This window comes from Nicotiana sylvestris, chromosome 5, assembly GCF_000393655.2.
Source record: "Nicotiana sylvestris chromosome 5, ASM39365v2, whole genome shotgun sequence".
Lineage (NCBI taxonomy): Eukaryota > Viridiplantae > Streptophyta > Magnoliopsida > Solanales > Solanaceae > Nicotiana > Nicotiana sylvestris.
In genome coordinates this window covers 69,706,852-69,722,511 of record NC_091061.1, presented here as the reverse complement: position 1 = coordinate 69,722,511, position 15,660 = coordinate 69,706,852, and the positions used below count along the sequence as shown (strand labels likewise).

Here is a 15,660-nt window from a genome sequence, read left to right as displayed (position 1 = left end):
AGTAGGGCCCTGACCTGACCTCGTCACGATTCTACTGAGGTTAGGCTTGGCACTTACTGGGTATCGTTGTGGTGTACTCATGATACTCTTTTGGACATATTTTGTGTGCAGATCCAGGTACCTCCTACCTGTCCCGCTATTAGTTGCGTACTTGTTGCTGCTCCGTAGACTTCAAGGTATATCTGCTAGTATCCGCAGACCTCGGAGTCCCCCTCTATACCTTATGTTGTTTCTCCTTTATTTTACCTAGTTACTGATGTATAGAGACAATTAGAATAGATTCTTAGAGCTTATGACTTGTTATTACCGGGCTTTGAGGAGGGAGATTTGGGTCGTGACACTTACCTACTTGATTATTCTTAATTTAGAGGTTATATTGACGTCCATTCTGGGTTCAATCACGATGCATAATAACTATATCGTCTTTTACTACTGTGTCTCCTCTTGGTTTCGACCAAACAAGATTAATAAGAACTTTTATCTCCCGGTCCTAATTAACACTGAAAGGTAGAATTTATCCTTCAAATACTGTTAAAGAAAAAGAAATGTAGCTGGTCTGCAGGGTCTCATAAGAACTTTATACTTGGATATCCGAATTTACACTTGTTTTGCTCGTTTTTTCTTCAGTTGATACTACCAGTTTAGTGCTTTAAGTTCAAAACACAAACACCAAAAAGTGGAGAGAAGGATCACATTTCCAATTTGGAGAAAAAAGTAGAATATTTTGAACCCTTTTGTGGTCCGGACCCAAAGAAAAGTAAATATTTTCAAAGACAAAACCGATAAGCAAATGTCATCGCCAGATCAGTAATTAGTCAGCAGCTCCCAGTAATTTCATCTTTACAGGACTCCCAAAATCCTGAAAATGATGGAGGGGCTGGAAATCATGGCATAGCAAGTTGTTTTTTTGCAGCATCTTATCAGCTGGACCTATCAGATAATAAGATAGAACTCAGAAAGGTTATTATTCTTGGGGATCGGCATCAATTATGCATAAGATCCACATCAAAACACCTATGCATACACTTCAGAATCAATTTGCTCGATATTTGGGAATATTTGTCTCAAAGAACTTGTATAGTTCGGAGATTGTGCCTGCAACCATAATACAGTGCATTAGCATGGCTATCATAGAACTAAACATCTACATTTATGATGTTAAGAAATCTCCTACAACTGATCAAAGCAGATATTGAGGAATCTCCTGCAAGCATGAAATGTTAGTTCAATCTATATTGAAGTGCCAAATAATATATACAAAGGACATTCCAAACAGAACTCGAGTGTGAAAAAAAAGAAGGATTTTACGATTTAGTCTATTGTTAGACAAGGTTGCTCCAGTGGTCAGAGCATTTCACTTCTAACCAAGAAGTTCATGAGTTCAAGTCACCACTATCAGTCAACCCATCTTGTCTAGGACGCTTTTACAAGGTAAGGCCCACTAGTCATCTTGTGGAGTCCATGATTGTATATAAATTCATGGACCCGAGTCCTCACATTCACCTAAGTTTGGCCATCTTCCGGAATGCAAAAGCACTAGGAGCCTAAGTTTTTCAAAAGAGAAAAGGAACGAGTACAGATTTAGCACACAAGTCAAGCATAATGCCAACGTCATAGACAATGTTTTGGGAAGGATCGACCTTCCCAGTCCCGTTGTTCACCCTGCAGCTAAAGACTGACATCCCTTCCAGCCGTCAGAGTCCAGTCTCACCTTGTTTGACTCTGCCTTCCCTAAATATTTCTTTCTGAATGTTGCGCCTCAAAATGTTCAACCGCGCAATTCCAGTGCTGCACATTTATCTAACGGCCTACTACACCTGTACTGATTTTCATGGCCTTTTATATTATTTTCTTCGCGAGCTTTCACATCTCTGTGAGAACCCTTTGTGAGGTTTCTCATTTTAATGATGACCAAAACAAGAGTCAAGTGCATACTACTAAAGCAAGAAATACATGTGCAGGTCAGCTAAACCAGAATGAAGAAGAACTACGCAAGAAGACAACTTGTTACTTGATAACGGCTAAATAAAGACCATCTATCAAGGTGCAGATCAGGGTAGCAGAGAAGAAAAGAGAATCAATCAACATTGCAAGATCTACGGAAGCCATCCATTAGAAGACCAATCAAGAGCTTCAAATCAGCCTTTATATGCATAGAGGAAGATTGCCAAGAAAAGGAAATGGAGAAGATCAAGACTGTCGCTATCAAAGAGGATTTGACGAGCAAACTGACTTAACGAATCCAGTCACAATCCCTATACTGGATTCAAGAGTAGGGTCTTGGGCCCTACTCTTAGAATACAACTGCCTCAAAAGAAAAAACACAATCAAAGGGATTTGAGTTCAGCACAAGGAAGATAGAATACATCACATACATTGGCGAGTATATAAAGAGCAGGAAGACTTGAAGATCACCACGCAGCTTTCATATAGTTTTCAGTCTTTCTACTTCTTAGCAAAAACACTGTATTCCTAAGTCTACTAATGTCTCGAAAGATAGAGAGAAAAAGAAAGCAAGTGAAAGGTTGTGTCAAGAACAACTATTGTAACTCGTTGGTGAACGAAAGAAAACCACACACTCATCTGCAACTCATTTCGACCGAAGATCTAAGAGAACCCTTGTGACCCAAGGGAACTGGATGTAGGTGTCACATTTGTACACGAACCAATATAAAAAACTCTGTCTCATCTGCCTTTTATTTCCTATCTTATAATATATATATCTATTGTGCTAACTATTGCTTGTAGGATAATTGCAGTTGACTAAGAAGTAACCTAGTCGATTAAAAGAATTTTTACAATTCACCCCTCCCCCTCCTCTTTTACTTTCAATTGGTATCAGAGCAGGTCTCACACGTTGCGAAAGACGTTTGCTTAACCGCAAAGTGAGAAAAGGTCAAGGGAACAAACACTGTTGTTGGAGCATTATTTTAGGAAGGGACATCACAAATAAGGCCACCTTACTTCAATGGACATCATTTCTCTCGTTGGAAAGTGCGTATGGAAACATATGCAAAATTCTATGACATCAAAGTTTGGCGCGTTATCAAGAAAGGAGATCTACCTATTCCACAAGCAAAAAAGGACAAAGCAACTGAAAGCCAGGTATCATCTGATCCACTAGATTTAGATGATTATACTGACGAACAAGCTGTTGCGGTGCAGGTCAATGCTAAGGCAAAAAATCTCATATACAATGCAATAAACGGTGAAGAATATGAAAAGATCTCAAGCTGTGAAATCGCAAAAGAAATGTGGGATAAGTTGGAAGTGACTTATGAAGGAACAAATAAGGTTAAGAAAACCAGAATAAACCTTTTATGACTACGAGTAATTTCAAATGAAAGAAGGAGAATCAGTGGAAGAATTTTTCTCGATTTAGTAAAATTGTTGGGGATCACAAATCTTTTGGGAGACCAGTGAAAAATGGAAAACAGGTCGGGAAAATTCTGAGAAGCTTACCTAGAGCCTGGCAACCTAAAGCCATTGCACTGGAATGCCAAGATCTTGATAAAATTTTCTATGATGAACTTCTAGGTGATCTTATTGCCTTTAAAAAGACTCATTTGAACAGACGTGTGCAAAAAGAAAAAAGAAGACCGTTGCATTCAAAACCACTATTGCTGAATCAAAAAAAGAAGGAGAAGAAGAAGGAGGTGGAGAACATGATGAAAACATAGTCATGCTCTCAAAAGTAATATCAAACATGATGAGAAGAACCAGAAATGGTAAAAGAGGCAAGCCAAATTTCAGGAAAGGAAAAGTTGTAAATGATGGAAGATGTTATGAATATGGGAAGATTGGTCATATTCAAGTCGAATGTCCTAATCTGAAAAGGAAAGTCACCGGAAACTATCGGAATAAGAAATCCTTTGGTGCATGGAGCGATGAAGAAGAATCTAACCATAAAGAAATAGCAAACATGTGATTCATGGTGATTGGAGAAAATAGTGATGAAGAAGAATCCGATCACGAAGGAACAAATAACTTGAGTCTCATGGCAGCCGAAGGACCACTGAGATACGTTCACTTATTCGTCATAAATGTAATGAGCTTCAAAAATGTCGATCTTGAAAAATTTCTACATGAACTTCAAAGGATTCAACGAAGGAAGAAAGACTGCGAATTGAAACTAGAAGTATGTGAGATCGAAAGAGATATGCTTCAAGAAGAAGTTCATTAACTTCAGTTGCAGCTGAATGGTTTACAGAAGTCCATCAGCCACAGCTCCATTAAGTCAAACCAATCGACTATATGTAAAAACTCTAAAAGGGGATCAGTGAATTACAGACCTATCGAAGAATCTAGTCCTTCTTCTTGTTTTTATTGTGGTAAATCTGGTCATGTATCTATTCATTGCATGTTTGGAAATATAAGGGGCTGGGTCTGACAGCCCAAAGCAACCAATCGGGCAAACAACCCAAAATCTAATCAAAAGGGAGGCTTGGTTACCTAAGACAAAGTAATTTGTTATTTTTGCAGGAACACCGCAAGAGGAATCGAAAAATAAAATGGCATCTTGATAGCGCATGTTTCAGACACATGACAAGTGACAAATAACTTTTCAAATCAGTTACTAAACTCAATGGAGTTACCTTTGGAGACAAATCAAAAGGAAATGTAATTGAAATTGGAAAAGTTCCTCTCATCCCATCATGCTATGTAGATGAAGTATACCTTGTAGATGAACTTGGATACAATCTGCTCAGTATTAGTCAACTATGTGATAGCAACTATGAGGTTCCTTTTAGAAAATATGAGTGGATAATTGAGGATGAATCAGGTAAAACTATTCTCTCTGGAAGCATCTTCCAGGGATACAAATGTCTATGCTCTTAGTAATGTTGATGTCTTCGAATAAGTGCACCATCCAACAAAACTCTACCTTCCTCATCCTTGATGCACTTCACTTGGTCCAGGTCACGGGCCTTCCTTTCACGCACCTTGGCTAGCCTGTACAGCTTTTTATCCCCTTCTTGGCCTCCAAGTTCTTCAAGTAAGCATTCAAACGCGACAGTCTTAGCCGCAGTAACCGCTAACTTCGCTTCCTTCTTAGCCACCTTATACTGCTCCCTGCTCCTTGTTCGCCCTCTTCTCCTCCTCATCCACGCTCTCCAAAAGCTTCAAATATGCCGCTTTCTTGGCTTCCACTTTACCTTGGTTAGGAATGGCTGTGAGGAATTTGAAATTACACAATAAAAGTTTGTTTTTTAAATGGTTGTGGAGGTATAGTAGGAGGGGTGACGAGGCCTGGCAAAAAATGCTAGATGCTATCTATGGTGACAAAGAGGGATGGAGACAGAATCCTGCTCAACTGAGACAATGTGGGGAAATTTGGAAGAAAATCAGTGAAGGGTGGGATGAATTCTTACAGTATACATATCTGGAGGTTGGCAATGAGGCTAGAATAAAGTTTTGGATAGATATTTGGAATGGAGATGAGAGTTTTAAAAACAAATTCCCAACTTTGTTTAGTTGTGCTTTGGATAAAGATGCTCACATTGCAGATTTTAAGCCATCTTTAGGTTGGCATATGACGTTTAGGAGAAACTTAAATGATTACCAGCCGTCTCTTAGGCTGGGGAAGGAGCACAAACTCCCGCTACCCACACTCCGGAGCAGATGGCTCCAAACAATTGCTATAAAATGTTACTACATCAGAATAGTCAGGGGGTTCCTAACTGGCCTTGGAAGATGATCTGGAAAACCAAGGCCCCTGTAAAAGCAGCTTGTTTTGGTTGGTTAGCAGCTAGAGATGCCTGTCTTACACAGAATAAACTACAGAGGGGTTTTCCACTGTGTAGGCTAGCAGATGTTATTTTTGCAAAATTGAGAAGGAAACTGTTGAGCATCAATTCCTTCACTGTAATTTCTGAAGACAATGCTGGGAGCTCTTTCTTACTATCATGGGTGTGTCTCTGGTCATACCACAGAAGATCAGCAATTTGTTGGAAGTTTGGCAAGCTCAGAAAATGAAAAGAAACCTAAAGGAAATATGGAAGACTATTCCTGTATGCATATTGTGGACTGTCTAGCTGGAGAGAAACAAAGCATGCTTTGAAATAAGAGGGTACACATTGCTAGAGTCAAGAACAAATGTGTATCAAGAACCTATTTTACTGGTGCTCTAGCAATACCCAAGATAGGATGGAACAATACTTAGATTTTCTGAATTTTCTAGGGGAAAACATGTAATATGTTTTGACTGGAATGCTGAAGTAGCATAGTAGCATCTTGTACTCGTACTTGTACCATCTAGGTACACTTTTAATAAAATCTTTTACTTATCAAAAAAAAAAGTAGTTATATTGTTCGACCAGGACGTCTCTAGTTCACAGAGTAATCACCAACGCCTGATGTGTTCATGAGCTGATATTAATTACGTAAACCTTTGTATATCTTTCAATATCTTGTTTATGCGATAAATCTAGAAGTTGGCATCACTTTTAGGGAGGTGGAGCCCAATAGATAAATTATCAGAAGCCTCAAAGGAAATATATAGATAATTCATAATTCACTCACCATGACATTGTATAAGGCAGAAGACGAAGATCTGGATATTAACCAACAGAGGATACTGATAATTCAATGATGAATTTTGATGAAGCAAGTTTAAGATTCAATGTATTGGCTTTCGCGGTGATGTATAGGCATTGTAAGAGTCATTTCCCCTATCACATTGGGACTAGTCTCTCCCCTTCATGACACCAGGGGTTAGCGAGGTGGAGTGGAGAAGATCTAGTTTAAGAACAACTGTCACTAGAAAACCCTTCAAAGCAGTTTTAGATAGAAAAGAGAGATCGAAGGATACCCAGAAGAAACTACCAGCTCAAGTACAAGAAAATGTACATCCCAAAAAAGAACAAAAAACTAGTTGCTGCCAGTTTATACAATAAGGATGTGCTAAGGTTTAAAAACACTTACACAGGGATTTCGCTCAAGGTAGATGGTTGTTAGCTTCTCTTTAGCACCAGCAACAGCTTCTGCCAGACCTACCAATGATGCTATATTGTTGTCATTAAGCCATAAGTCTTCTAATCTGCATAAAGTGAACATGAAGATGATGACAAGTCCTAGCATTATAAAGTAACTCACACTTTAGAATTGCTAGGACAGCTTTCATACTTTGTCAAGTTCTCAATGTCATTAATTTCTGTAAGCTTATTTGCCGATACATCCAAGACCCGCAGGTTTACCAAGGTAGACAAACCTTCCATTTTTGCAATACCATTATGGCTCAAGTATAACTCTTCAAGGGCAACACATTCCTGCAAATTGAAAACAGCAAAATCACTCACTCTTAAAATGGAAGTCGTCTACAATGACAAAGCACAACTGTTAGCTATCAGGACCTGAAACCCAATCATTGAAGTTAAACGGTTGCTCTGCAGGCTAATCTTTTTAATGCATTTCAAACCGCACAAATTAACAGTTCGTATACGATTGCGACCAAGCCATAGCTCTTGTAGATTTTTCAAATTTTCCAGAAGTTCCATAACCTGTTTCAAAGAACCAAAGCACTTCAAGGGTATACAATGAGCCAGGGAAAGATATGTGGTATACTTACATTTACAAATATATATATCTGAGCTTTGACAATCTTTCCTTTTTATGTGTGTGGGGGTGGGGAGTGGGAGGGAATTGTTCTGCCTCTACTGTAAAGCTTTTCTGATTATTCTTTTTTTTTTTTTTTTGACAAAGTAAGATATAAGTTTATGATAAAGCTTTTATGATTACAAATTTACAAGTGTAAGCTGTTGAAAAATATTAAATTTCTTTTGATGTCATCTTCAAGAGAAACTAACCCGTAATCTATTGGACCCAAGTTCGAGTATTTGCAGCTCATGGAAATGCTCAATCTCCTCCATCTTGGTGATTTCATTTTTAGACACGTATAGTTCTCTGAGTGTACTGGAGACCTTGGACAATCCATTAAGTGATGATATCTCATTGAAAGAAACATCAAATACCAGAAGCTTCTTGAATATCTCAACATCAGGAATTTTCTTCAGCTGATTGTCCCTAAGCACTATCTCCTGGAAAGAGAGTTCCACATGCATGATTTCAGATAATTCCAACAGATCTGTTTCTGTCATGTCTATAACCAGACAATCATACAGGAACCAAAACAGGGAGAAGGTCAACTATGGCAATAAGCTGTAGTTACTAAACATATTCTTTAAGTAATCTTGGGTGCTTTCAAGGCTTTAAAAACTAGGGGGTCGCTTGGTTACCAGGTGGGATAGACGAGGATATTCCATGGATTAGCTATCCCACCTTCTATACGGGATAGCTAATCCCGCCATTTTGGTATAAAATTTATCCCACCATTAGCTAATACCCATATCCAAACATGGGATAAATACAATCCCATATTCTATCCCAGGATTAGTATTCTTATCCCAGTAACCAAACGAACCCTAAAAGTATAAGGACGAAATAACTGCCATGTTCGATCCCTTTACACACTAGTCTTCCACTTGCAGAGGTGAAATCTGTTAAGCATACCTGTCTCCATCCCTCTTTGTCACCATAGATAGCATCTAGCATTTTTTGCCGGACCTCCTCACCCCTCCTACTATACCTCCAAAACCATTTAAAAAACAAACTTTTATTGTGTAATTTCAAATTCCTCACAGCCATTCCTAACCAAGGTAAAGTGAGCCAAGAAAGCGGCATATTTGGAGCTTTTGGAGAGCGTGGATGAGGAGGAGAAGAGGGCGAACAAGGAGCAGTATAAGGAGGCTAAGAAGGAAGCGAAGTTAGCAGTTACTGCGGCTAAGACTGTCGCATTTGAACGCTTACATGAAGAACTTGGAGGCAAAGAAGGGGATAAAAAGCTATAAAGGCTAGCCAAGGTGCGTGAAAGGAAGGCCCGTGACCTGGACCAAGTGAAGTGCATCAAGGACGAGGAAGGTAGAGTTTTGTTGGATGAGGTACTTATTCGACGGAGATGGCAGACTTACTTCCATAAACTCTTGAGCGAAGATGGGTATAGGAACATTGTATTGGGTGACTTAGAACATTCCGACAGTCGTCGGGACTTTGGGTATTATAGACGTATATAAGTTGCGGAGGTAGAGGGGGGCTATGTGTAACATGAGCAAGGGGAGAGCGACCGGTCTAAATGAAATCTCGGTGGAATTTTGGAAGAGCGTGGGTAGGGCAGGCTTGGAGTGACTCACTGGGTTACTTAATGTCATTTTTAGGACGACGAAGATGCCCGAAGAATGGAGATGGAGCACGATGATCCCGTTGTGTAAGAACAAGGGTGATATCCAAAATTGCAACAAACTATAGGGGTATCAAGTTACTAAGCCACACCATGAAACTCTGGGAGAGGGTGGTGGAGCTAAGGGTGAGGAGGATTATGTCTATCTCTGAGAACCAATTCGAATTTATGTTGGGACGTTCGACCACGGAATCCACCTTTTTAAGAGGTTGATGGAGCAATATAGGGAGAGGAAGAGGGATTTACACATGGTGACATAGAGAAGGCTTACGATAAAGTGCCGAGGGAGGTTTTGTGGAGATGTTTGGAGGCTAGAGGTGCCCCTATTGCATATATTAGGGCTATTAAGGACATGTATGATGGAGCTAAGACTCGAGTGAGGACCGTAATACTTCACATTGTGTTGCACCAGGGGTTAGCCCTCAGCCCATTTCTATTTGCCCTGGCGATCGACGCACTGACGCATCACATTCAAGGGTAGGTGTTGTGGTGCATGTTATTTCCGGATGACATTGTACTAATTGATGAGACATGAAGTGGTGTTAACGAGAGGTTAGAGGTTTGGAGGCTGACGATGGAGTCTAAAGGTTTCAGGTTGAGCAATACCAAACAGAATATTTGTAGTGCAAGTTGAGTGGTGCGACTCAGGTAGTGGACGAAGACGTGAGGCTTGATTCACAAGTCATCCCTAGGAGAGAGAGTTTCAAATACCTTGGGTTAGTTATTTAAGGGAACGGGGAGATCAACGAGGATGGCACACATCGTATTGGGGCGGGATGGATGAAATAGATGCTCGTTTCTAGTGTTTTGTATGATAAGAATGTGCCACCAAGACTTAAAGAGAAGTTCTATGGAGCAGTGGTCGGACTATTTTGTATGGGGCAGTGTGTTGGCCAGTCAAGAACTCCCATGTCCAGAAGATGAAGGTGACTGAAATGAGGATGTTGAGATGGATGTGCGGGCATACCAGGTTAGATAGAATAAAAATGAAGTTATTCGGGACAAGGTAGGCATGACCTCTGTGGAGGACAAGATGCGGGAGTGTGAATAGGAGAGGCACAGATGCACCAGTGAGGAGGTGTGAGGGGTTGGCCTTGAGGGTCAACGGAGAGGTAGAGACAGGCCAAAAAAGTATTTGGAGAGAGATGATTAGGTAAGATATGACGTTACTCCGGCTTACTAAGGACATGACCATGGATTAGTTGACCTACATGAAGCAGGTCCTGCAATGGTTTCAGATAGTATCAAGTCTCAAAATCAACCTCGGGAAGTGTGAGATTTTCTCGGTGGGTGAGATTGCTAACATTGATGCTTTGTCTTATGTTCTCAGATGTAAGGTGGGCTCCCTTCCCACTACTTACCTGGGTCTCCCATTGGGCGCTTCGCATAAGGATACTACGGTTTGGAATCCAGTGATCGAAAGGGTTGAAAAAAGATTAGCAGGCTGGCAGAAACGGTACTTGTCAAAAGGCGGAAAGGAAGTGCTCATTAAAAGCACTTTATCGAGTATGCCCACCTATTACTTGTCCCTGTTGCAAGCTCCTGTAAGCATCACAGAAAAATTGGAGCGGCTTTAAAGGAATTTTCTTTGGGATGCAGCGGATGGAACAAGAAAGTATCATTTAGTGAATTGGCAGACAGTCACTTCCCCAAAAAAGTGGGGTGGACTTGGAGGGAAAGATCTTAGGGTATTCAACAGAGCTTTGTTGGGGAAATAGCTGTGGAGATTCGGGGTAAAAGAGCATGCTCTATGGACGAAGGTCATAGTAGAAAAGTACGATTTCACGGGAGGGGGTTGGAAGACCAAGGCAATCACAACACCTTTCAGGTGTGGCATGTGGAGGAGCATCATGAAGAATTGGGAATCCTTCAGTGGCAACATCTCTTATAGGGTGGGAGATGGAGTCATAGGTAGTGTGGTGAGGATACTCTGAGGGTCTCCTTCCCCTACCTCTTCAGAGTTTCAAACCAGAAGGAATTGATGGTCCAACAGATTCGTAAGGAGCATGAAGGGGGAGTAGTATGGGACCTCTCATTTAAAAGGAACATGCAAGATTGGGAGATTGCGGAGCTCCAAGATTTAATGACACTGCTATATGGGCAAGACAGGCCTCAGCCATCTTGTGATTCTTGGAGATGGGGTTTGCGTGGCGATGGTCTGTTCACCGTAAAGTCCTCTTACCAGAGTATGTTGGTGAGAGAGGGGCCTCTTTTCCATACTCTTTGATCTGGATTCCTAAGGTGCCCACGAAGGTGTACTTTTTTGCATGGCTAGCAGCGAGGGGAGTGATTTTGACTGCTGAGAATCTTCGAAAGAGGGGAATTACACTTGTTAGTTGGTGCTATATGTGTAAAAGCTCAGGGGAAGAGTTGATCATCTTTTGTTGCATTGCCCTGTGTCCTCGGCTTTGTGGAGGGCGATCCTGAACCTTTTTGGTGTTCAATAGGTGATGTCAAGCACTGTAAAGGAAATGCTATATAGCTGGGCCGGTTTCCGTAGAAGAAGAAAGCAAAAGGCGTGGAAGTTTGCCCCGTTAGCTCTCATGTGGATAGTTTGGGGGAGAGAAATATGAGAGCTTTTGAGGGGATTGAGTCTCCTTTTTCACATCTTAAGAATAGTCTTTTATCTTTGATCGCTTTTTGGTGCACTCATATAGCCCCTATTTGTATAGAAGATTGGGTGTCTTTTGTAGAGAATCATGTTCTGATGTATATTCTCTACATTTTGGTATACTTCTTGTATACGGGAGTTTCTCAATGATTAATACAATTTACGTTATCAAAAAAAAAGGAAGGTGTGGAGGTTGAGAATTAGGGTAGAGGGTTAGGTAGCCGAGCGTTGTCATTATTTGTTACAGTAGCTTTAGTACATTACTTAGTGGCTTTCGTGTATTTTCGTATTTCTGGACTTCTGTTATTACTTGTTATTGCCTAAGCTTCGATTTCTAATTGCACTACCTAGTTTTAGTTGTGTTTTCGCTTGGTTTTCTGATTGGTTTGCTTGTCATTGCCCCTTCCGTTTATCTTTCCCGAGCCAGGGGTCTACCGGAAACAGTCTCTCTGCCTTCTTAAAGGTAGGGATAAAATCTGCGTACACATTACCCTCCCTATACTCCACTTGTGGGAATACACTGATTTTGTTGTTGTTATTGTTTCCTAAAAAAAGAAACTTATTAGACTGGAGAAGAGAAGAAGAAGACCTAAATATAAGAGATTCAAGTCTCCGCCCCACACTCTCCCATCCTCTGAAAGAGAGTGTGAGATAAGGTGAAAAAGAACATGACTCAAGCATACTTAAAATTTCAAGGCGCCCCCAGCAAAGCCTCTCCAACCACAATACTGAAATAAATTGAAAAGTCAGAGATGAAAACATGAACCGAAAGGTACCTGTGCAAGAAAAACAAACATGAAGCGAAAGGTAAATGAAAGCCTTGTCTTAAATTTTAACAAATGAAACCATGCCGTCCAAGAGGAATGACTCAAATAGTTTAATAGTTCAAGACGCACCCGGCAAAGCCCCTCCAACCCCGTTACTGAAAGAAATTGAAAAGTCAAAAAGATATGAAAACCTGAAGCAGAAGGTAAATGAAAGCCCTGAAATTAAATTTGAGATACGGAAACCACCCCATCAGAAAGGAATGTTAGCCATAATAAATTCTGTAGGAGAAGTGCTATCTTTCTTCATATACTCAATACCTGGTACCAAAACTTTTTGTTTCCCTAGATCAACTTTCCCTCAGCACGATTTAAACAATTGGTCAAAGCGCAAGAAATTGAACTACACGAAACTCGTAATGGCATGGATTTCAACGCTAAATTAACATACAGCTTCTCTTTCACAAACCGTAAAGCAAAGATAATTCCTATGAACATCAAGAAACAGTGAGAACTAAAAGTTTATTCTTTATTCAGATTCCGAAGTGAACTTGGAAAATTTATTCAATAACAGATTCTAGCCAATGGTTGCTGAGAAAATAGATACACCATTTTTTTGAAAAACAAATCAACAACAGCACACAATAGTTACAAGTTTATTCAATTTGAAAATCCCAACACCTAGCAGTCAGCAAGGTATTATATCTAAATCAGAGAGAACCTTTGCATGAATAAACCGTACGGTTACTATGTAATGAAAACCATGAACTCAAAGAATAATTTTGGAAACATATAAATAATATGAACCACTAAATTGAGCAGTCCTTTGTGATACAATGATAAAAATAGTCTTGTAGCAACAAGATTTCAATCAAGGAAAAAAAAGAAGCAATCCTAATCAATTCTGATATTGTTTATAGGTTAAAAGTTGAAATGTTTTCTTATTGTAGAATTAATACGAAATATACCCCCTGAAGCCTGTCCATTTCTAATATGGTGCTATTAGGGAAATGGTTGTGGAGATTTGCTCAAAAGAAAATACTTTATGGAGAAAGGCTATAGTAGCTAATATGAGTTTCAAATGAAGGCTAGTTACACATGAGGAAGGAGATTATGAAGGGGAGGGAGAGGTTAACCAAATGTCTACACCAATTTCTTGGTACATAAAGTTTTTGATCCAATAGAAGCATACACCAGCTTTAAGTACATTTCAGGTTAGATAGCAAGTTACAGTCTCACTGAATTCACGAATCAAAGATGCAGCCTAGGTTACTACTAACACAATACAGGTAGACAAAAATTCACCATTTTTTTATCTAAGCAGCTATAGCTCATGTGAATATGCTTGTAAACTCTATCTATTTCTGCATAAACCAATAATTCAATCAAATACGTCCCAATTCCGGATTAGTTGAGGTCCACTGTCAGGTCTATTTTATTCTTATACTAAGTAATGGCTCTCCAAAACCTACTCTTATCCCTACATAGGCACTCAAGTCACAACCAAATGGACTCCAGGAAAACACCAGCCTTAATATAAGTGAAATAACAATTATTATGACTTAAATTTAACAAGCAAATTGCTTATAAGGAACATTTGCTTCCACGGTATTGTATTCTAACTAAATTTCGTTAAAATCAGAGAGACTATAGGCCTTCTGAAAATATTTCCCTTCATGTGATTTTGACTGATTTCTCTCTTATCATGGCTACTGAAGAAACAAAATTATCCAAATTCAAATCCATTTGTGATTTAAAGGTAATTCTTCAGCAACTAAATGCGCCAACAAATTCAATTAATCAATATCACTAAGCTTAGCATCAATGCAAATTAATAGCTCTATACAAGTTCATTAATTCCTTTTAATATTCAGAACCAATCGATATACTATTGGGTATTTATTTTGAATTTCATCATTTTTTCTATTTTGACAACAAAAAAAAGAACATGGGCCGTATTGCTAAACTAAAGACTCTAACATCAAATAACATAATCATATTTAGAGTAATGGGATATAGATGAATACCTCAATGTCAGAAATGACGTGGGAAGAGGAAAGAGGCTCAACGGCGGCATCGGTAAGAAGGTTCTGACGAAGAGAGAGCTTCTTGAGGTTAGGGAGTTGGGCAATACGGGGGTCTAAAGCGGACAAACGGTTCGTTGTTAAGTCTAACTCGGTGAGACTCGGAGGAAGCTCCACTGAGTTGAGATCGTGAAGCTGGTAACTCGTTAGATCAAGAACCGTTGGGGCTGCCTCATCCTCTGACATTGGATCGGTTCTGGGTTTGTGATTGGAGTTGTCAGTTACTGATTTTCTCCGCTGTCTTCTTTTGTCAAAAACGTAGGAAACGAAGGAATGCTGCTATGGCATACCTGGGAAAATACAGCACGATATTATGCCTTTCCTTCTGAGTTCACTTTCAGTAAATTACAACTCACCCCCTTTCAATTTTCTTTTCAAGATCCCAATTGTTTAAATTAAAATTAATCTGTATAATACATGTATAATTTATATATTATACAAAAAAAGGCCAAATTGTCCCTAGACTATTCTATTTGGTACAAAATTATACTCTATCCACCTATTGAGCCTAAATTCCCTATTGTTATCTTAATGACTCAATTATGCCCTTATTAATAACGGATTTATCTGGAAAAAAAATTAATTAATATCCACGTGATGTACCATTGATCTAAATATAAATCCTTACTAAAAATATAAAAGACCATCATAACCTAGATTTTTGATTGACCTGCCCTGAGTTTAAATCAAATTAATCAGAATCTTTTATTCTTAAAAGACAATGTAAGTTCTTCTTCTTCCTCTTTTAATTAGATTCTGCAAATTGGAGAATTTACACTACCACAACAACAACAAAAAAATAATAATTTAAGCGAGAAAATATTAATTTTGGGACTTAAATGAAATAAGTATGAGCATAAAATTTCAGAATCTTGACCTAGGAAGTAATTTCATAAATGATATAACGACTCGGCCGATCGTTTTGATTTATAGCATTTTGTTTTGTAATTTAAGATTACGAGTGGATTC

General features: G+C 39.3%; 1 protein-coding gene across 3 annotated transcripts; it reads right to left on the bottom strand.

Moving 5' to 3' along the window:
• Positions 1-548: 548 nt before the first annotated feature.
• On the bottom strand, positions 549-15,032 carry LOC104215117 (protein phosphatase 1 regulatory inhibitor subunit PPP1R7 homolog). Of its 3 annotated transcripts, none has more exons than XM_070174450.1 (7): positions 14,635-15,032; positions 7,806-8,036; positions 7,353-7,499; positions 7,126-7,268; positions 6,925-7,039; positions 1,025-1,095; positions 549-930 (listed from the first exon to the last, which is right to left on the bottom strand). In XM_070174450.1, exons 1-7 carry the CDS (start codon positions 14,875-14,877, stop codon positions 921-923), a joined length of 960 nt encoding a protein of 319 aa, XP_070030551.1. In that variant the 5' UTR covers positions 14,878-15,032; the 3' UTR covers positions 549-920. The 3 variants fall into 3 exon arrangements, with proteins under 3 accessions (XP_070030551.1, XP_070030550.1, XP_009763167.1); XM_070174449.1 differs by having other exon boundaries at positions 1,015-1,095; positions 14,635-15,031; XM_009764865.2 differs by having other exon boundaries at positions 549-1,095; positions 14,635-15,031.
• Between the last annotated feature and the right edge of the window lie 628 nt (positions 15,033-15,660).